Below are 22,228 nucleotides of genomic sequence, written 5' to 3' on the forward strand. Positions count from 1 at the left end.
TACACCACAGAGGCGGACGTCAATGAATTTACTTTTCAATAATTTCAAAAATATTGTTGCCGTTAATGGGAGTTTCAAATATCTGTGTACCTGCATGTGAACAATTACGTTTTGTTAATGTATACCCGCCGGGCCGAGTGGCTCAGACGGTAAAGGCGCTGGCCTTCTAACCCCAATTGGCAGGTTCGATCCTGGCTCAGTCCGGTGGTATTTGAAGGTGCTCAAATACGACAGACTCGTGGCGGTAGATTTACTGGCACGTAAAAGAACTCCTGCGGGACTAAATTCCGGCACCTCGGCGTCTCCGAAGACCGTAAAAGTAGTTAGTGGGACGTAAAGCAAATATTATTATTATTATTATTATTATTATTATTATTATTATTATTATTATTATTATTATTATTATTATTATTATTAATGTATAGCCGCGTTTGAAAGCATCGATTCGAATGATAAAATTACAGATTGATTATACTGGCTATTTGTATCGTTGCTATGTACTTTAATCTACGATTTTCTAACATTCATTGCTATTTCGAGATTTTCTCATTTTGTTCAGTTCCTGATAATGTAAAGTAACGTGATCGATTAGCATTGTCAACCCTCTCATACTGAGAGCTACGAACTGCGCTACATTAGCTTCCCTTAAAATATCTTGCCGGAATTATCTCCGTAGAGCGTAGCCAGTTTGGGTAAATGTGAAAATGAATGACGTAGTAATTTCTATTAATTCATTCTTACATTACGATTCACTCACTCACATAGATCATCAGATATCTATGTAAATCTAGAATTAATGATGCGTGCTATATATTTTTTTTAATCCTTAGTACCACCATTATTAGCCACATTCATCTAGTTACACACATAACTCAGTTTGTAAATAACATATCAATTACCCTGTTTTTCTCCGCATGTCTGTTTGTTAGGTCATCAGCCCAGAGGCTGGTTGGATCCTCAAACAGCACCACCAAAGGTTATGCGGTTATAAGGAAACCGCAAAAACCAATGGCAGCACCAAATTGAGGCGTACTAGGCAAGACGAGGAGTGAGGTAGTTTGCCATTGCTTTCCTCACTGGGTCAGAAAGTGCTATTGCAGCACGACTGACCCTATGAGCAACACCTTTCATAACACTCAGATGCACTAGCCGTGCTCTGAATGTCATTACTTAGCACCACCCATACCCCAGCAGCTTCCATATTGTCACAGCCATGGATGAGACTGGGACTTTGGTGAAAGCTACACTTTATTCTGGCCTGTGCCAAGAGATGGATACAAAAGTACTGTATCCATCAAGAAATGGCAGCAGGCAACTTTCTTCGCATATTGAATGTTTAAACCTCTTCTCCACCACCATCATAATAATTACTTTATAGGAATAAGACCTTCTAGCCTGTAATCAAAAAAGTGGTTAAATGTAAGACTTGCAAAGGCATGAGTAAAAAAGAAAATAATTTAGGCAGCCTCTCAAGGTAGGAATTAATTCTCTTTTAAATATGCATGTACCAGCCATGTTTTCCAAAAGATTGCAACAGTTTCTGTTATCATTTCCATGTTCATGGTACGGGAAGGACATTAATTCTACTGCATGACTTGATTCTATTTGCTTCTTTGTTCAATTTTCAGCCCTACAACATCGAAGATGTTGTTCGCGCTCTCCTAGCAGATCATGACTTGCTGGGAGAAGGAACCAAGAAATATATGAAGCAATATCGTATTGAGCTGAATGTCAAGCAGTCGACGTGGGCTCGACTTAAGGTGGAGAGGAACCTGTACGTGTTGACAGGTCTTCTATACGAGTGGATGGAGCACCTCAAGACGCCTATCCTTACAAGAGATGACCTCAGCTACATCGTGATATTCGGAATGAAACCTGGGATATGCTTGAAGAAGCTCGATATGGTATGAATATATCTGAGTCGGTTAGTTCCAAAACTCAACTTGTCCAGGTTAAAGTGTTATCGGTGTTAATATCCGGATTAAACCAATGACAGAGGTGGGTCCAGGATTCCCTAAAGGGAGGGGCTAGTTTTAAAAAAAATACCACACTACAAAGCAAAAAATGAGTAACTGGGACATTTTACTTTCGTAAAGATGACATTTTCCAAGTTTATTTTAAGGAAATTGTTAGAGTATAGTAAAGGCTGGTTAAGGTAATTTATATGCATTTATTTCACCACACAATTCCTTTAAATGATGTTTAAACCGTGGCGGCGATAACGAGCCCGCAGACCCCGCCTATGGCTTGTGAGGGGCCCGTGACTGTTTCTTAATTCAGTAGCTGAAGAGCGATTTTACATATTGATAAAGCTACAGCACACAACACAGTATTATTTGTATTACAGAGGGTTATTCCAAACTTAGGCCGTTGTAGTGCAGTGCTTCTTTCGTCAATACGAGTACGGTAGTTATTTCTAAAAGAATGCGTGTTTCCCAACCTGTTCCAATACTAAACAAACCTTGTTGCCACTCATAACAATCAACAAGGTTTTTGAAGTAATTAACCCGTTCTGAGAACCCAGTAGTCAGCGAAGATGCGATAACAAAGACAGCGTCCTTATTTGAACTCTAAATACTGAAGTCACCGAGCTTGATAGCTGCAGTCGCTTAAGTGTGGCCAGTATCCAGTATTCGGGAGATAGTAGGTTCGAACCCCACTGTCGGCAGCCCTGAAAATGGTTTTCCGTGGTTTCCCATTTTCACACCAGGCAAATGCTGGGGCTGTATCTTAATTAAGGCCACGGCCGCTTCCTTTCCACTCCTAGTCCTTCCCTGTCCCATCGTCGCCACAAGACCTACCTGTGTCGGTGCGACGTAAAGCAACTAGCAAAAAATACTGAAGTCAAGAGCCTGTTTATAACACTTGGCGGTCAGTGTAGCTACTGTAAGTAGGCTCACGACGGACGGTTGAGTTGCAAATTATTTGGTCCTAGGAACGAGATTATTTCTTAATATTGTGACAGACAGCGTCTTTTGGTTACTATAATTGGAATATGCATTTCCTGTGTGTGTGTTCGTACCATATAAGCGTATGATTTAAATTCCTTCGGACTTGAAAACTTACGTTGCGTCGTTGTTGTTCATTGTAATAATGTACAACCTTGTACCACGAAATAAACTTGTAAATTTCCTTATTGGAAAACGAGGGGCCATTTTCAATTATTGGCGGGGGGGGAGCGAGCTTCTTAGCGCCGCTACTGTGTTTAAAGTACACCAGCTTCACTATGTAAAATTACGTATTAGCGGTTCACATCAATCAACATTGTCCGGCTCCATGGCTAAATGGTTAGCATGCTGGCCTTTGGTCACAGGGATCCCGGGTTCGATTCCCGGCAGGGTCGGGAATTTTAACCTACATAGGTTAATTTCCCTGGCACAGGGTCTGGGTGTATGTGTTGTCTTCATCATAATTTCATCACCACCACGACGCGCAGGTCGCCTACAGGAGTCAAATCAAAAGACCTGCACCTGGCAAGCCCCGGGAATGCGGAGCCGCACAGCAAGCCGAAACCGTCCTGGGATCTCCCGGCACTAAAAGCCATACGCCATTTCATTTCATCAATTTAACCAGTTGGATTTAGAAATATCCAACCTTCGTGGTTTGACTTAATAGATCTTCAACACTTATTGCCCTTTCCTTATGGTTGTTTTCTAATGCAAGGCCATTAAGCCGGTTCTCTACCATTGTACTTACAGGTTTTTAGCCGAGAAACGTCTCTCTGTAGAGGCTGTCATGACAGGCAGGGTGGCAAATATTTCTTTGCTAGTTGCTTTACGTCGCACCGACACAGATAGGTCTTATGGCGACGATGGGACAGGGAAGGGCTAGGAGTGGGAAGGAAGCGGCCGTGGCCTTAATTAAGTTACAGCCCCAGCATTTGCCTGGTGTGAAGATGGGAAACCACGGAAAACTGCGTATATGTTCAAATACCGTATGTAAGTATTTCAAAATCGGACAGTTACTTTTTGAGATATCAATAAAAACCGCATTTGGGCTTTTGTATGCCGCATCAGACAGCGTGAGGTCGGCCAAGGACGTATTGGCAAGCTATTTCCTGGCATTGATTCCAGCCGCAGAACGGATACCAGCGATGTACTGTAGCCTGTGTTATGTTTATTTCTCAATTCCTGCAGTAGTATGTACTGTACACTCAAACCAGTGACAATTAGGCCTATAGCTTTCGGTATGCTCCTTTCAAGTCAAAGTAATTATTTTATTCCTTTTAAAAAACATCAACCCTCCCTGTCATGTCATGAGTTCGCCTGTCATACACACTTTGCAAACCTATCAGATGTGTACGATATGCTTACATTCCTTGTGGCTGGAATCACACCCAGGAAACTGCTTGCGCATCAATATGTCCTTGCCCGACTGCACGCTGCCTTATGTGGCATGCAAAACCACGCATGGTCTTCTTATTGAGATCTCAAAAAGTAACTGCCCGATTTTTAAAATACTTACATATTTGAACTTATACGCAGTTGAACTTTTAGGCTAGCTGTATCAATTTGTGGGGTTCCATTTAAAAATATGGAGTTAGTATCAATATCTCGGTTGTTAATCACCCCATGAGCATACGTAGCACATTATTTTACAAGTTCCTGGATATCATTTAAGAATATGAAAACAAAATATAGATATCTTTAATGGTTTAGACGTTATTTCCGTGTAACATCTTAGGCGAATAACCCTGTATACTACTGTATGTGTAATGTTATGGATTCGAATCCTGATGTGTGCTTAAATATCCTCTTTCATGACAAAATTCCAGTCCCCGACGCCACTTAAATCTAGTTTGTTTTTTGTTGTTTTGTTTAGTGTAAGGAACGTCCTCACCAACAGTCCCTTGAACGTAAGAGTGTGTGAAGTAATAACTGATGTTATTGTTTTTACGTCCCTCTAACTACTTTTGACGGTTTTCGGAGACGCCGAGGTGCTGGCATTTTGTACCACAGGAGTTCTTTTACGTACCAGTAAATCTACCGACACGAGGCTGACGTATTTGAGCACCTTCAATTACCACCGGACTGGGCCAGGATCGAACCTGCCAAGTTGGGATCAGAAAGAGAGTGTGAAGCACTCGTTTGTGTCGATGTCTTGTCAGTATTGGTGTCTATCACTGAAATCCTCTTCCAGGATAGCTGACTCGTTGTACTGTCGGTCTGTACATTCCTGCTCAGTACAATATCCCCTCCTGATTATCGTAAACAGTTTGCGGATGGTGTCTGTAGTGGGGTGTTTGATCAGTGATGATACCTTTGCCCAAATATATCCGCTGATGAATGACTTTCACAACACCGTCATGTCGTTACTCAGCAAGCACTACTGTACAGCAGCCACTTATGATGTAGCCTATACCGGTACTATATTTTCCCTGCCTGGGTTACATATTCTACAGAGATCGTAATTATTATTATTATTATTATTATTATTATTATTATTATTATTATTATTATTATTATTATTATTTTGCTAGGGGCTTTACGTCGCACCGACACAGATAGGTCTTATGGCGACGATGGGATAGGAAAGGCCTAGGAGTTGGAAGGAAGCGGCCGTGGCCTTAATTAAGGTACAGCCCCAGCATTTGCCTGGTGTGAAAATGGGAAACCACGGAAAACCATCTTCAGGGCTGCCGATAGTGGGATTCGAACCTACTATCTCCCGGATGCAATTATTATTATTATTATTATTATTATTATTATTATTATTATTATTATTATTATTATTATTATTATTATTATTATTATTATTATTATTATTATATTCATTTTGTATTAACTAGAAATTAGACAGATATACATGGATACGATTAGTGACAACTTCCAAAGAATATTTTTTTCCTTGTTAGTGGTTTAACGTCACACTAACACATCGAAGGACTTAGGCGACGCGACCTAAGGGTGGGATAGGGCTAGAATTGGGAAGGAAGTGGCCATGGCCTTAATTAAGGTACAGCCAAGCATTTACTTGATGTGAAAATGTGAAACCACGGAAAACCATGTTCAGCGCTGCCGATGGTGGGATTTGAACCGACCATCTCCCGAATGCAGGCTCAAATCTACGCGAGCCTAGCCGCAATGCAAACTCGCTTGGTCCAAAGAATAGACAGTCAGCAGTTTCAGGATATAGAAAGAGAATGGGTGGGATATCATTGAAGAGACAGCAAAGGAATGCTTAGGAACAACCGGATGTAAAGAGAGAAAAAACGAACATCTTGGTTGAATGACGAAGTCACGGCGGCTTGTAAAAATAAAAAGAACGCGTATCAAAAATAGTTCCAAACAAGATCTAACGCAGATAGGGAATTGTACGTAGATGAAGGAAACAGAGTGAAACGAATCATTGTAGCCTCAAAGAAGTAATTATGGGAAGATTTCTGTATTAACCTGGCAAGTCTTGGTCAAGCGGTAGCGAAACCCTTCTGGACTATAATAAGGAATCCTAGACTTGGAGGAAGAAACAAAAAGATCCTGAATTGTTTTGGTATATCAGGAAACCGAGTAAGTGGCTGCACGGTTTGGGTCACATAGCTGTCGGCTTGCATTCGGGAGATAGTGGGTGCGAAACCTCTCTGTCGGCGGCCCTGAGGATGGTTTTCCGTGGTTTCCCATTTTCATGCCAGGCAAATGCTTGTGATGTATTTTAATTAAGGCTATGATCTATTCCTTCCCACTCCTAGATATTTCCTATCCCATCGTCGCCATAAGACCTATCTGTGTCGGTACGACGTAAGCAAATTTAATAATAATAATAATAATAATAATAATAATAATAATAATAATATCAAGGCGAACTCATAGTAGGTCAGAGGGAATCAATGAACAGATGGAAGGAATATTTTGAAAATCTTCATAACGTAGGCCTAAAATGAAATCTTCCTGTGGAAGGTGCGAACAACTGATTGAAATTGCACTCAAGAAAGTAGAAAGTGTGGTAAATAAACTACATTGTCATAATACAGCAAGAACAGATAAAATGAGACCTGAAATGGAGAAACGTAGTGGGAACTTACAGGCCAGTAAGTTTGACATGCATTGCATGTAAGCTTTGGGAAATCATTCTTTCTGATTATATTAGACATGTTTGCGAAATTAATAACTGGTTCGATAGAAGGCAGTTCGGGTTTAGGAAAGGTTATTCCACTGAAGCTTAACTTGTAGGATTCCAGTAAGATATAGCTGATATCTTGGATTCAGGAGGTCAAACGGACTGTATCGCTATTGACCTGTCTAAAGCATTTGTTAGGGTGGATCATGGGAAACTACAGGCAAAAATGAGTGCAATTGGACTAGACAAAAGAGTGACTGAACGGATTGCTATTTTCCTAGAAAATAGATCTCAGAGAATTAGAGTAGGCGAAGCTTTATCTGACCCTGTAATCATTAAGAGGGAAATTCCTCAAGGCAGTATTATTGGACCATTATGTTTCCTTATATATATAAATGATACGTGTAATGAAGTGGAATCAGAGAGAAGGCTTTTTGCAGATGATGTTATTCTCTATAGAGTAATAAATAAGTTACAAGATTGCAAGCAACTGCACAATGAACTAGATAATATTGTGAGATGCACAGTAGGCATAAACGGGGATAAAAATCAGGTTGTAAGTTTCACAAATAGGATAAGTCCTTTCAGTTTTAATTACTGCGTTGATGGGGTGAAAGTTCCTTTTGGGGATCATTGTAAGTATCTAGGTGTTAATATAAGGAAAGATCTTAATTGGGGTAATCACATAAATGGGATTGTAAATAAAGGGTACAGATCTCTGCACATGGTTATGAGGGTGTTTAGCGATTGTAGTAAGGATGTAAGTGAGAGTGCAATATAAGTCTCTGGTAAGACCCCAACTAGAGTATGGTTCCAGCGTATGGGACCCTCACCAAGATTACTTGATTCAAGAACTGAAAAATATCCAAAGAAAAGCAGCTCGATTTGTTCTGAGTGATTTCCGACAAAAGAGTAGCGTTACAAAAATGTTGCAATGTTTGGGCTGGGAAGACTTGGGGGAAAGAAGACGAGCTGCTCGACTAAGTGGTATGTTCCGAGCTGTTAGCGGAGAGATGGCGTGGAATGGCATTAGTAAACGAATAAATTTGAATGGCGTCTTTAAAAGTAGGAAACCGAGCTCGATAGCTGCAGTCGCTTAAGTGCGGCCAGTATCCAGTATTCGGGAGATAGTAGGTTCGAACCCCACTGTCGGCAGCTCTGAAAATGGTTTTCCGTGGTTTCCCATTTTCACACCAGGCAAATGCTGGGGCTGTACCTTAATTAAGGCCACGGCCACTTCCTTCCCACTCCTAGCCCTTTCCTGTCCCATCGTCGCCATAAGACCTATCTGTGTCGGTGCGACGTAAAGCAACTAGCAAAAAAAAAAAAAAAAAAAGTAGGAAAGATCACAATATGAAGATAAAGTTGGAATTCAACTGGGTAAATTGGGGCAAATATTCTTTTATAGGAAGGGGAATTATGGAATGGAATAACTTACCAAGGGAGATGTTCAGTAAATTTCCAATTTCTTTGCAATCATTTAAGAAAAGTCTAGGAAAGCAGCAGATAGGGAATATGCCACCTGGGCGACTGTTCTAAATGCAGATCAGGATTGATTGATTGATTGATTGATTGATTGATTGATTGATTGATTGATTGATTGATTGATTGATTGATTGATTGATTGATTGATTGATTGATTGATTGATTGAAGGCTTATCTCTTATCCAAGTTCGTGGCATAGCTACATTCCAGTTCCTGGAAATAATGTATCAGTTACAATGGGGTGCGAGACCGCGTGATCACTTTGATTATATAGATGTACTGTGTTTGTTCATTTTATTCAGTTAATGTTTCATTTGTTTTAGATTCAGTAAGTTATGTTTTATCTCCCTACATCAATGTAGTTCTCATTCACAACTGTGTTCTCCGTTCACTGTCCGCGTAGAATAAGTTATTAGTGATACTCAGATGACCATTCGAACAGTCCACGACCCTGATGTGAGAGAGCTTGGCGAGGCATAAATTAGGACATATGGTCAGGTACAGCATGTATGTATGTATGTATGTATGTATGTATGTATGTATGTATGTATGTATGTATGTATGTATGTATGTATGTATGTATGTATGTATGTATGTATGTATGTATGTATGTAAGTTGGTTCCCTTGATCACTCATTTGCTTCTTCGAGACATTAAACCAAATACAGTAGAGCCAATACGCGACACTTCCGGATTTAGCCTTGTTAAAATGGGAGACAATTCGCAAAAGGCGCTCCTAGTGGCGTGACCTGGAAATTCGCGCTAAATTCAAATATCAATGGAAATGTATATACGGAAATGGATAAATAAATTACGTCTAGAAAGAAAGTGCTACTAAAATATTAACTTCAAAGTTGCTAAAGGAATTCTGGATAAATGAATGGAGAATTATTTAACAGATTATTATATAAAGACAGAAATTAGACATAGACTATAATCAAGATGTGAAATGGACTGCTGCATTACTCTTTTAGCTTTAGCATACCTGCCTGAACTTTCACGGCTAGATTTGTCTTTTTTCTCATTTAAAAGCATTGTATCATCATATTAGGACATATGTCAATAAAATTATCGGCACATTCCTTACACAAATGATTCAATGAATTTACATTTAAGAGCTGGACAATTTTCCTTTTAACTTGAAGCATACTAACAGAAAAAACTATACATTAATCCGCAAAAACATTCAAAATTTCCCTATAAGCAATACTTGCCATCACATCAGGGTAAAGCAAATTTGCATCATCATATTGTTTCAACAAAATATGTACGTTTCTTAAATCACCCATATTTTCTTCAGTGCTTGACAATGCATAACGGCAATCCAAATGGGTTAACTTGGAAAACAACCTTCCACATACATATGCATGTACTTTTTCCTGAATTAAATCAAAACCCACAGATCACACCTACAACACCACATCGGTATTGAATGTTAAGTGCTGCACTAATACAATAAAATAAGCTTATTATATTTTAAGCCTGTTAAAATATGGGTCGCGCAGATCAAAAGTTTAGGAAGTACTATAAAAATCTCTTTGTAACTGGAAGAATATATATGCAAACACCGTGTTTACTTGCATTTTCTTGTCACGAGGGAAACGGAAGAAAGACCGCGAATCCTTCTGCAGTTCATAGTTATTGCAGCCAAACGCAGCACATATCTTTCCACTCATATTGACAGAAGATATAAAGGAATGACACACAACTACTATTGACTTATGCCAACTTAATGCAAACGCATAAATACCGCCTAAAACTTCACAAACAAATACACGTGCTCTTATGACAGAATCAGTAACTCCAGATCACTCCGCTAGACAGAGCTCTAATCGCTGTCCCTCGATATCTCGCAGTGTCTCGCGTATTGTCTCTACTGTATTTGATTAAACCCCTCAGCTGAACGAAAATATCAACCAATGTTCTATCATTGGATTTAAGCTGAGTGCACGATTTATCAGACACTCATGAATGGATTTGATACGTTGGTAATGGACTTTGGAAATGAGAGTAGGATTATGGGGCCAGAATGAAAGATAAATGTAATGAGAATCACGATTACATTTCGCAGTTAAATCTTTGAGCATTGTATAAGTCGTGTGCTTAATTATTGTATTACGAAAGAGAAGATGTTTAAAAAAATGACAAAACGTTACATTTTTTTTTGTGAAACGCGTGTTTGAATACGCTCCTCATGTAGCCGCTTAAGATCTTCTGGAACATTACCTGAGATTGTCGTTGATTTAAAGGTCATTCATATTACTAGCCCTCAATATTAGCGAATTTCAGCCTGGCGTGCTTTTGTGTGTAAAAACGGTCAACTTTTCCTTTAATTCTAATAAAGATCTGTGATAGTGTGTTTAGCTGCAGCCATTGGGCAGATACCCCAGGACAAGGTATAAGAAACTGTACCAACATTTTCTGATGCCAAATCGTCATGATAGTCACTATCAACGACACAATTTGAAGCTCAGAACGCCAAATGCTTCAGTTTCGAAGTTCTTAGCTACAAGGTCAGTGATGTAAGGTTTTTTTTTTTTTTTTTTTTCTATTTGCTTTACGTCGCACCGACACAGATATGTCTTACGGCGACGATGGGATAGGAAAGGCCTAGGAATTGGAAGGAAGCGGCCGTGGCCTTAATTAAGGTACAGCCCCGGCATTTGCCTGGTGTGAAAATGGGAAACCACGGAAAACCATCTTCAAGGCTGCCGACAGTGGGGCTCGAACCCACGATCTCCCGATTACTGGATACTGGCCGCACTTAAGCGACTGCAGCTATCGAGCTCGGTATGTAAGGTTGTTTTCTGGTGGAGGAACAGAGGGGAATTGGTCTGTCTAACGCAGATAACATTAAGATATAACTCCAAGTGATCCCTCGGGTATGTTTCCAGATCCTGAACGGTTATTTGTTGTCCTAGGTTTTGAATAATGGACGAGTCAGGTCTTCTGTATCTTGAAATAACTTAGTGAAACCATATAATACGAAGATATGATACAATAAAACCTAAGATACTAACATTTATTTCTAAAAGTAAATATATCTAATGCATATATAGATATAGAAGACCTGATTAAACGTAATATTTTACAGTCTGAAGGTAATACAATAATGCAGACGAGATCTCTGCACCAATTGGTAGTAGGACACCGGAGGAGTGCTCTAAAACCTGCATGGTAGGTGCTGAAGGGTATGACTGTCTGTGATAGAAATGAATGTCCTTGTCCACAGGCAACGCAGTACACCCTGGAATACTTGCTGCGAGTCGTGGTGGTGCTACAGCCTCTTCCAAGAAACGTCACTGAAGACCTCGTCAAAAGGTTTCTGGCATCACTAACGCACCAAGGTGTTCCGATCGAAGGTGTCCTCAAGCCATCAGGTATCAGACAATGCTATTTTACTTTTGTTCCTAGCCTCAACATTTCCCTTAAGGTCTTGCAGCCTTGTGTGGCTCTTCATTGCTTCTCCTCACTACAGTATCTCTTGTTGTCACCCGTGTCAATAATATTTTTAATAAATCATCTGTGCAGTATATTATCCTTATTTAATCCAGTCGTCTGAATGCGTCTGTTGGCGTTCTTCTGCCGGATCGCTTCAGTCTTTTTTATCCCGTACACTGATCCTCCCCAGCGATATTGCTCTGCCACGATAAGAATCCAGAAGAGTTCGGCACTATTCTGGACAGATCCTTAACATTAGCTGTCACATGTTTGAACCAAAAATTGGAACATGAAATAACATCCTTCAAAAGCTGCCTGCTACCTCATGGGGGAACAAAAGCATATTCTCCATACACCAGCGCTAAGTATGGTGTACTTTATTACTGCATACTCTACATTAATATTGATGAACAACTGTCATGTTAATAAGATAGACGTCCAATCCCACCAGAGGATGCGATTGTTACTCGTAATTAGAGCCATAAAATCCTCTCCTTTCTCGTGTCATCATCAGTCTGTGACATCCCTCAACCTCATCTCAGAATATATTACGCACGTTTTCGAGAATAATTTCATCTACCCAAATCCATTAACTTTTTAGACCACAAGATATCGCAGTCCAGATTTCCAGAATGCAGGAGTGAGTTGATAGGATTATCACAATTTGTAGCAGAAATAATAAGAGAAACATAAGCAAAGTCTGTTTTACGATCATATACTGTGTAACTGGGGAACGATAGACCTACTGGATTTGATTCACCCCGTCCGATTTGAGCAAGACTCAATCGCGTCATAACTAATCTTAGAATACGTGTCAATTCGGGTGTTAAATTGGAACTGACAGGATCAGTTTCTTCTGACTATAGAAAAAAAGGATGTCTATCAGTCATATTTACTTCCATTGTCCACTTTGGTCTAATCAAGATAACTGAAAGGACTTATACCTTTATTGCAGATATCGTAGAATGGATAAGGAGCCTTCCTTCCGTGAGGGACAAAATCTACGAGCGCTGTTCTACATATTTATATAACATTGCTCCGCATTAAGTTTTAGCAGGTGTATCTCGTGCCTTCATACAATTTTTTAATACTACACGCTAAACAAAGAGTGAAAATGCAGCAATTTTATTACAGAGCTAATGTAAGACTTAGCAAAAGTTCACTTGATGTGCTCTCGTTAATTATCACGAGAACTAACTTTAATCCTTCATAGGACTTTGTGTAATAACGCGCCACTTTCTTTAGTTACAGATATAATTCGCGTTTCATCGTATACATGTGTGCACCAATTGCTTCAGATGGTTCACTGGCATTCATAGAAGTGTTACCATTTATCTTGAGATACTGGAACCTACTGTTCTCTCACCAGAGACACGTGATTGCATGAACGGTACATATTGTACCATGACCGTAGAGCGGAAAACAGACACGCATTCCTAAAACAAATTGTACATCTGGCCTTATAATTCTTTTAAATCAATTAGTTTAATGGGCCCCTCCGTGGCTTGGATTCTTACGTCGGACCTTCACTGCTGAAAGTGGATTCAAGTCTCAGTCGGTCCATTCGAAAATTGTGCTGGACAAAGCGAGACAGGTTTTAGTCTAGATCTCTCCGATATAGATTTCAATCCAGTATGGTTCCACAAACATTTATTTTATTCATTCGTTGACTTATTCACCAATTTTCTCCCGCCAGGGAAACAGGCCTCTCCAGCCGGCCCAATTCTATGGCTCGAAATTAGATGGGGCATCATTCCATCCCTGTCTTGGTCTTCGATTTTGTTCATTGGAAACTTTCCATCGTCTTCTGGAGTGTTGAAGGATTCTGATGAAAATTTCTCATCAGATGATTCTTTACTAGTTGCTTTACGTCGCACCGACAGCCCCAGCATTCGCCTAGTGTGAAAATGTGAAACCACGGAAAACAATCTTCATGGCTGCCGACAGTGGAGTTCGAACCCACTATCTCCCACATACTGGATACTGGCTGTAATTAAGAAACTGCAGCTACCGAACTCGGTATCAGATGGTTCTACAGTGGATCTGAAGTATATGCCAACTGCTAGTGACACAACGAAACCATCAGGGATTAACATACTTCAGATGTCATCTGAAAGACGTAAGATGATCACTATTTCTTAGCACTGGATCAAGTTAGGTGAAATAGCTGATAAGTTAATAATTAATCTATATATTTAAAAAATTGATGAAAACTTAAGTCAATCAGTCCGGTCATTCTATCCGGTCGATTTCCTTCATTCTTTTTTTAACTGAAAGGTATTCATGCACAGATTTATCATCAGGTACTATAAATCTCTTAACTTCCGCCTGCCTCAAGTTATTTGATTTTTCAATTTTTGTCTCTTTGAATTAATCCTTTCTTTTGCTCTAATTGAGGTACGGAGTTGGTTTTGGCCTAAGAACAATCAGTGGATCAAGCTCTTTCATTTCAACTATTCAAATTGGTTGATTCTGAGGAAAGTTATGAGTGCACATTCAATTTGACGTCTCATTTCTTAAACATTTTTTCTCATTGAAGCAATCATATATTTCGTTCTAATTGAGGTACGCGGTTCGTTTTGGTCTAAAAACACTCAGTGGATCAAGCGCTTTCTTTCGAGGTAATAACTACTTAAATGGGTAGATTGTGAGAAAAGTTATTAAGTACATTTGTCTCCATGACGAAGATCTTAGAAGGACTCTAACAGTTCGGCGCATAGTGTTTCGTCCAAGGAACGTTTAATTCAATTTCTTTGTGCGATATATTTTCAAATGTTTTGTTGACATAATATTACATTCTACTACCATAGCAGATCATGTGCCTTATTTCATTAACTCAAAACTTTGCAAATAGGCTACATACTTTGTACATTGCGGGCGGAGCCAGCGGGAAACTGCTAGTAAGTTAATAAATGAATAAATAATGAGTAAATAATTTCCAGTTTCAACGAGATTAATTTGTGAATAGGTGAATATGGCTTTCCTTTGCAAATGTCTTCATTTTTAATGCTCGATTGTTTGATATTTATAAATACAACTAAATCGTCGCTTATGAAACTATATCGTGTGTCGGACAATGCTTCTCCTATTCATTATTTTCCATAAGACTGGTTACGCTTCCCAGTCGCATATGGATATGCAGTCCATCAAAACAATTTACGTTGTGTTCATTTTCCCACGCTTACATATAAAGGAACATGAACTTTACCGTTCCGTACTGTAGGAATGCATGTTTGCATGACGTATTTACGCACTCTTGCAGTACACTGTATATAAGGTTCATTTTCCTTTACACTTAAGCATAGGAAAATTGGACTGCATATGCGTATGTTGCTGGTAGGCGTAACCAGTCTTAAGGAAAATAATGGATTGTTAGGCACGCGGATATTGTTCCTTAAGCGACGATATAATAATCAGTAATTGAGTACCGTACAATAATATCGGGACAGTGAAGTAGTATCTTATTTCATTTGCCCCATCGACAACCTGTCTTACGAAATACAGGAAACCACTCAAACTTTACACAGTAGACAACGAATCCAACCACTCGAACACGGACGAATTATCAGGGCTGACTACAATGGTACACAGAGCAATATCAGTACCTATGAACACAACAGATTTCAAAACCTAAATACAAACAATAAAACAAATCGCGAAAGAAAACAGCCATCCTCCTGGCACAGAAGATCGATTAATAAAGAAACAAATAAAAGCAACGAAAATTCACACCTGAAAACCACAAATTCATAGTCCTCAATTGCGTGAACAAGAACACATACAAAATAGCTATTATTTTTTCAAAACATAAGGTCTTAAAATAGCCTTCAGAACAATCAACACAGTACAAAGGCACGGCAGCAAGTGCACCCTGAACAGAAAATACCTCTTCTCCAAATCAGGAGTTTATGAACTCAAATGTAAAAAATCTAAACTGCAACGCCACATATACAGGCCAAACGAAACATAATTTCACACCAGATACTATGAACACGAAACCGCTATTAGATTCAATCGACATTCAGCATTCGCAAAGCAGGTATACGACAGCTCACACAACTTTAAAAACATCCATATATGTTGGAAGTGCCGCTTCCTTTCAAATTTTAAATATTTCATCAACTTACTGATTTAGAATTTGTATGCGATATTATAATTTCGTTTAACTTTCGCTAGTAAATCCGCATGCCGGCTATTGCACAAGCATCCCACCCCCATTCCATGTTCGGCCGTTGGTCGGTCGAAATACCGAGCCACACTGCAAGGTCGGCTGTCGGGTGGTAGGAAGTAAGAACTCCCGAGCCCCATAGATGTGATTTTGAAGTTACAGGCAAGATCATGAAGTAGTACGAATGCACTGTAATGTTCTCTTCTGTATTGCCATTTAGTTTTTCATTAGCTGCATACTCAAATTCAGTAATACACTGACTGACAGAGTAAATGCAACACCAAGAAGGAGTGGTTCGAAAGGGATGAAAGTTGGGGAAAAAACAGAGACGGCACGGACGAATAATTGATGTTTATTTCAAACCGATATGCAGGTTACACAATGCGCACGGCATCGACTCAGTAGGATGTAGGACCACCGCGAGCGGCGATGCACGCAGAAACACGTCGAGGTTCAGAGTCAATAAGAGTGCGGATGGTGTCCTGAGGGATGGTTCTCCATTCTCTGTCAACCATTTGCCACAGTTGGTCGTCCGTACGAGGCTGGGGCAGAGTTTGCAAACGGCGTCCAATGAGATCCCACGCGTGTTCGATTGGTGAGAGATCCGGAGAGTACGCTGGCCACGGAAGCATCTGTACACCTCGTAGAGCCTGTTGGGAGATGCGAGCAGTGTGTGGGCGGGCATTATCCTGCTGAAACAGAGCATTGGGCAGCCCCTGAAGGTACGGGAGTGCCACCGGCCGCAGCACATGCTGCACGTAGCGGTGGGCATTTAACGTGCCTTGAATACGCACTAGAGGTGACGTGGAATCATACGCAATAGCGCCCCAAACCATGATGCCGCGTTGTCTAGCGGTAGGGCGCTCCACAGTTACGGCCGGATTTGGCCTTTCTCCACGCCGACGCCACACGCGTCTGCGGTGACTATCACTGACAGAACAGAAGCGTGACTCATCGGAGAACACGACGTTCCGCCATTCCCTCATCCAAGTCGCTCTAGCCAGGCGTGCACGTCTATGCTGTGGAGTCAATGGTAGTCTTCTGAGCGGACGCCGGGAGTGCAGGGCTCCTTCAACCAATCGACGGGAAATTGTTCTGGTCGATATTGGAACAGCCAGGGTGTCTTGCACATGCTGAAGAATGGCGGTTGACGTGGCGTGCGGGGCTGCCACCGCTTGGCGGCGGATGCGCCGATCCTCGCGTGCTGACGTCACTCGGGCTGCGCCTGGACCCCTCGCACGTGCCACATGTCCCTGCGCCAACCATCTTCGCCACAGGCGCTGCACCGTGGACACATCCCTATGGGTATCGGCTGCGATTTGACGAAGCGACCAACCTGCCCTTCTCAGCCCGATCACCATACCCCTCGTAAAGTCGTCTGTCTGCTGGAAATGCCTCCGTTGACGGCGGCCTGGCATTCTGAGCTATACACGTGTCCTGTGGCACACGACAACACGTTCTACAATGACTGTCGGCTGAGAAATCACGGTACGAAGTGGGCCATTCGCCAACGCCGTGTCCCATTTATCGTTCGCTGCGTGCGCAGCACAGCGGCGCATTTCACATCATGAGCATACCTCAGTGACGTCAGTCTACCCTGCAATTGGTATAAAGTTCTGACCACTCCTTCTTGGTGTTGCATTTGCTCTGTCAGTCAGTGTATATTTAATTATTCTTTGGTGTTATTTATATCGGTTAAGTGAATTTTACCTTTCGCAAGAGTCGAATTATACATTTGAGACTTCCAGTACACTGTGAACTAGCGTAGATGTATGTAAGCAGGAAACTCACATCCCACTAAACTCAGCATGGAAGACTTGGTGACAGCGGGCAAAAGTGGTGTAAGTACAGAAAGTAGTTGGAGGTGTTCTATTGAAAACTACTTAAGGCTCCTTTCTTTTGTTACCATTTCATGAGGAATTTGATACGTATTATTCAAAATTATCCATGAAATACGTTTGTTTGGAAACAAAAATAAAGGCATTGTTCTATTGAAAACTACTTAAGGCTCCTTTCTTTTGTTACCATTTCATGGGGAATTTGATACGTATTATTATTCAAAATTATCTATGAAATACGTTTGTTTGGAAACAAAAATAAAGGCATTAACTCAGCATTTCAATGAGTGCATTTAAGACCCTGCACCGTGGCTGTAAACAATTAAGTGGAATATATTGTTGATCCTGCCTTTTATTTTCCGAAAGAAAGGAATGTATGGAACTCGCATGAGTACGACTATTTGAACAGCATTTTTAGAGCAGATAAATTTTACAAATCTAAAAAAAACTTCAGTTAACTGGAAAGGCGTACGCGAACTGAGTTTTGTTTAAGTGAGCAGCATAAAATATCTATAGAAACGCATAATGAAACTATAAAACAGAACAGGAAAGTTATGTGTCGTTTAATAACTACCGTTAGCTTTCTATGCTCTCACTGACTTGCTTGTAGGGGTCATGAAGAAAGTAATGTATCTTTGAAGCAACGTGCCTATGTTCAGATCTTGAGCAACTTTGAACCTACATAAACAACTTCAATAGTTTTTCAAGGTACTTCCTCGAACATTCAGAATGATATAACGTTAATTCTTTCTCTCTCTTTCTCTTTGCCTATCTCATCCTGAGGTGTTGACTATCAGAGGCACGTTTTGTTTCCCTGATTCTTACCTTACTTATCCACGAAAAACCGGAGAGTTGATCTAGTCAAACGAATGCGATGAGGCTATAGAATCCAGGCGACTAGCATGGCTCAAATGGAACCATCATAAAAACGAAACCAACCTACAAGCCTTTATTATACAAAGAAAGAACACCTCCAGCATCATAAGAGGGGCGAAAAGAAAATACAACAAAGAACTGATTAAGCAAGCCGAGGAGGATTTTGGAAAAAACAACTCCAGAGACTTATACAAAGGTCTAAAACAACAGACGACCCAGTTCACACCCCAAACTTTACACTTCCAGAGAACAGACGGATCATTGTGCCTCAATGATGATGACTGCATCAAGACCCTAGCTGATTATTTCCAAGGACTTTTGAATGCTGAAGAACCTGCGCAGCGCCTCCCAGTTAGAGAACCAGCTAACCCGGACACCAAAGACATCCCTCCTCCCACCTATGAAGAAGTAAGAGAGACCATTCAACTTCTCAAGAACAACAAAGCTCCTGGAGAAGACGGAATAGTGGCAGAAATGTTGAAACAAGCTGGTGAGCAAACATTCAGGCACATACACAAAGTAATCCTGGACATATGGGCTAAGGAAAGGCTCCCAGATGATTGGACATCAGCTGTTATCCATCCAATCCACAAGAAGGGAAGCAAAACAGATCCCAGCAACTATAGAGGAATATCACTCCTTTCAGTATCGTATAAAGTCTTTTCCAAGATTCTGGAACAGCACATAACAAGACAACTGGATAAAGAATTAGGAGAATATCAAGCAGGGTTCAGAACTGCAAGGTCTTGTGCTGAACAGATACAAAATCTGAAGACCATCCTTCAATATAGCAAGTAAAGATGCCGACAGTGGGTAGCTATCTTTGTCGACTTCCAGAAGGCATACGACTCCGTGGATAGGATCACACTCTTCAACACCTTAAGAGAACTGGGACTAAACGAAAAAATTAATAGGTTGGTGCAAGCCACCCTACACAACACCACTTCCAAAGTTAAGTTTAGAGGTCAATTATCAGAGAGCTTCACAATCAAAACAGGGGTGAGGCAAGGAGATGGTATCTCATGCATATTATTTAACTGTGTCCTGGAAAAGATCATAAGAGAATGGACCAGGTCATTACCTGAGAACACCGGATTAAGAATGGGGTTTAAATCAGACAACCTGAGGATTCCATGCCTGGCCTTTGCTGATGACCTTACTTTATTAGCAAACGACATGCATGAGGCCACTATGCAGCTTCAAACACTGCACTCTATTGCAGCTAAAGCGGGCCTCATGATCAACATTGGAAAGACCGAGTTTATGACCAACATCAAAGATGCCCCTACAACAATGGGAGTCAGTGATACAAAACACATCAAGAGAGCTAAAAATGTGAAGTACCTCGGAGAGTGGGTATCGGAGGACCTAAGTGAAACGATGGCTCTTGAACAAAGGAGAATCAAATTAGACAAGGCCTACCATGCCTGCAGAAAACTGTATGCCTCAAAGCATTTATCAAAGAATGTAAAACTGAGACACTATAATGCAGTAGTCAGACCATCAGTCCTCTATGCAGCAGAATGCCTATCCCTAACTAAAAAAACCCCACTGAGAGCCCTGGAAGTGCAAGAACGGAAATTCCTGAGAAGAATAATAGGGCCAAGGATCCTACCAGATGGAAGGCGATGGTACAAACCCAACAATGAGCTCTACCAGCATCAAGAAAACCTCATAGATGCCATCAGGAGAAAACGTCTGACTTTCTATGGACACCTATACAGAATGGATCCTAATAGATTATCCCATAAGATCTTCAAGGTTGCTAACAAAGGCAAAGCTACTGGATTCCCCTGGACCAAACAAGTGGACAAAGATCTTGCAGAGCTTAATATTAATCAAGCCGCCATTACTGACAGAAATGCATACCGTTTAATGGTCAAAACTAAACCTTTCCTAACATCCCTTACATCAGCTAGCCACAAAGGAGCCGGGAATTGGTCAGAGGAGCGCAGGAAAGAATTCAGCGAGAAAATGAAGGAATACTGGGCCAACAGGAAGGCTCAAGAGGCCACTAAGAACACAATCCAGTATGCTAAAAGGGGCAGACGAAGACAAAAACACAGCTAGAACACAAGCACCGTGGTCCACAGATGGCCTAAACGCAAAGAAAAAAAAATAAACGTTACTTAAATGCTTTCATAATCATTCAGTACCTCTTAAAAAGCTAGAATCTACTGTCTTAGTTTTAACGATAATCGCAAATGAATTCAATTAGTTGACAGGTTCCTCTAAGTAGAAATCTACGCTACGCCCCTGCAAACATGAACACAGTTATAAACATTTTACGCTTCGAAAATAAAAACGAATCATTAAACATTAAGAAAGCGAAAGAAATTCATATGCAAAAAACGCAAACCAAGCCAACCTAAACGATCACGAACATCTGAAAAATCCCCCCCTCCTCCTCTTGCGTCACTAATCAATCAATACTGATCTGCATTTAGGGCAGTCGCCCAGGTGGCAGATTCCCTATCTGTTGCTTTCCTAGCCTTTTCCGAAATGATTTCAAAGAAATTGGGAATTTATTGAACATCTCCCTTGGTAAGTTATTCCAATCCCTAACTCCCCTTCCTATAAATGAATATTTGCCCCAGTTTGTCCTCTTGAATTCCAACTTTATCTTCATATCGTGATCTTTCCTACTTTTATAAACGCCATTCAAACATATTCGTCTACTAATGTCATTCCACGCCATCTCTCCGCTGAAGTTTATTCACATAGTAATAGAAACAAATCCGTACAGTAAAGAAGGCATTCAAACATACATTGCAAAATAAATCATCAAACCTAACTCAACGACCACACATGTCCCACTTTACACTAACAAAGTTAAATAAAAAAACATCATTTCACACCAATTTTTCTTTAGCTCCTGGTGAATTCCACTGGACGTTACTCGAACGCGAAGTAAGTCTGGAGTGTGAGACAGCAGCTTGCCACTCAAGATCGTTATGAATGTTATTTACAATATCACTAAAAATAAAATTATACCAGATACTCTTTAATTATTATCCGCACTTTATTTCCGTCCAAAGTCTTTGTCATGCATTCATTCCATTACACACCTAAAACAATAAGCCACGGCCAGATAGCGTTCCCCAGTTCTCCGCTGCACAAAGAGATTAACTTTCCACCATTCTTCTCAGACGCGTACAAGCGGAAGAGAAACAGAACCCAGTTCCAGAGCTACAAGATTCAAAATGGGTGTATGACTTAGCTTTCTTGGCTGACGTAACTAGACACATGAATGCCTTGCAAGGTAAACGGTAATTTGTAAGCCAGTCATATGAAAAAACAAAGACATTTAAAATAAAACTGTGTTTTATCGAACGTCAGTTAACAAACAGTGATACCAATCAGTTCC

The 22,228-nt window shown here is 40.5% G+C and overlaps 1 protein-coding gene across 1 annotated transcript in view; it reads left to right on the plus strand.

Moving 5' to 3' along the window:
- LOC136862777 (protein tyrosine phosphatase domain-containing protein 1) overlaps positions 1 to 22,228 on the plus strand; it is a 914,123-nt gene that overhangs the window by 886,764 nt on the left and 5,131 nt on the right. The window contains exons 11-12 of the mRNA XM_068226146.1: positions 1,629 to 1,904; positions 11,771 to 11,918. Of these exons, the coding sequence (XP_068082247.1) occupies positions 1,629 to 1,904; positions 11,771 to 11,918 (424 nt within the window). The remainder of the gene's footprint in view (positions 1 to 1,628; positions 1,905 to 11,770; positions 11,919 to 22,228) is intronic.

This window comes from Anabrus simplex, chromosome 2 (assembly GCF_040414725.1).
Source record: "Anabrus simplex isolate iqAnaSimp1 chromosome 2, ASM4041472v1, whole genome shotgun sequence".
Lineage (NCBI taxonomy): Eukaryota > Metazoa > Arthropoda > Insecta > Orthoptera > Tettigoniidae > Anabrus > Anabrus simplex.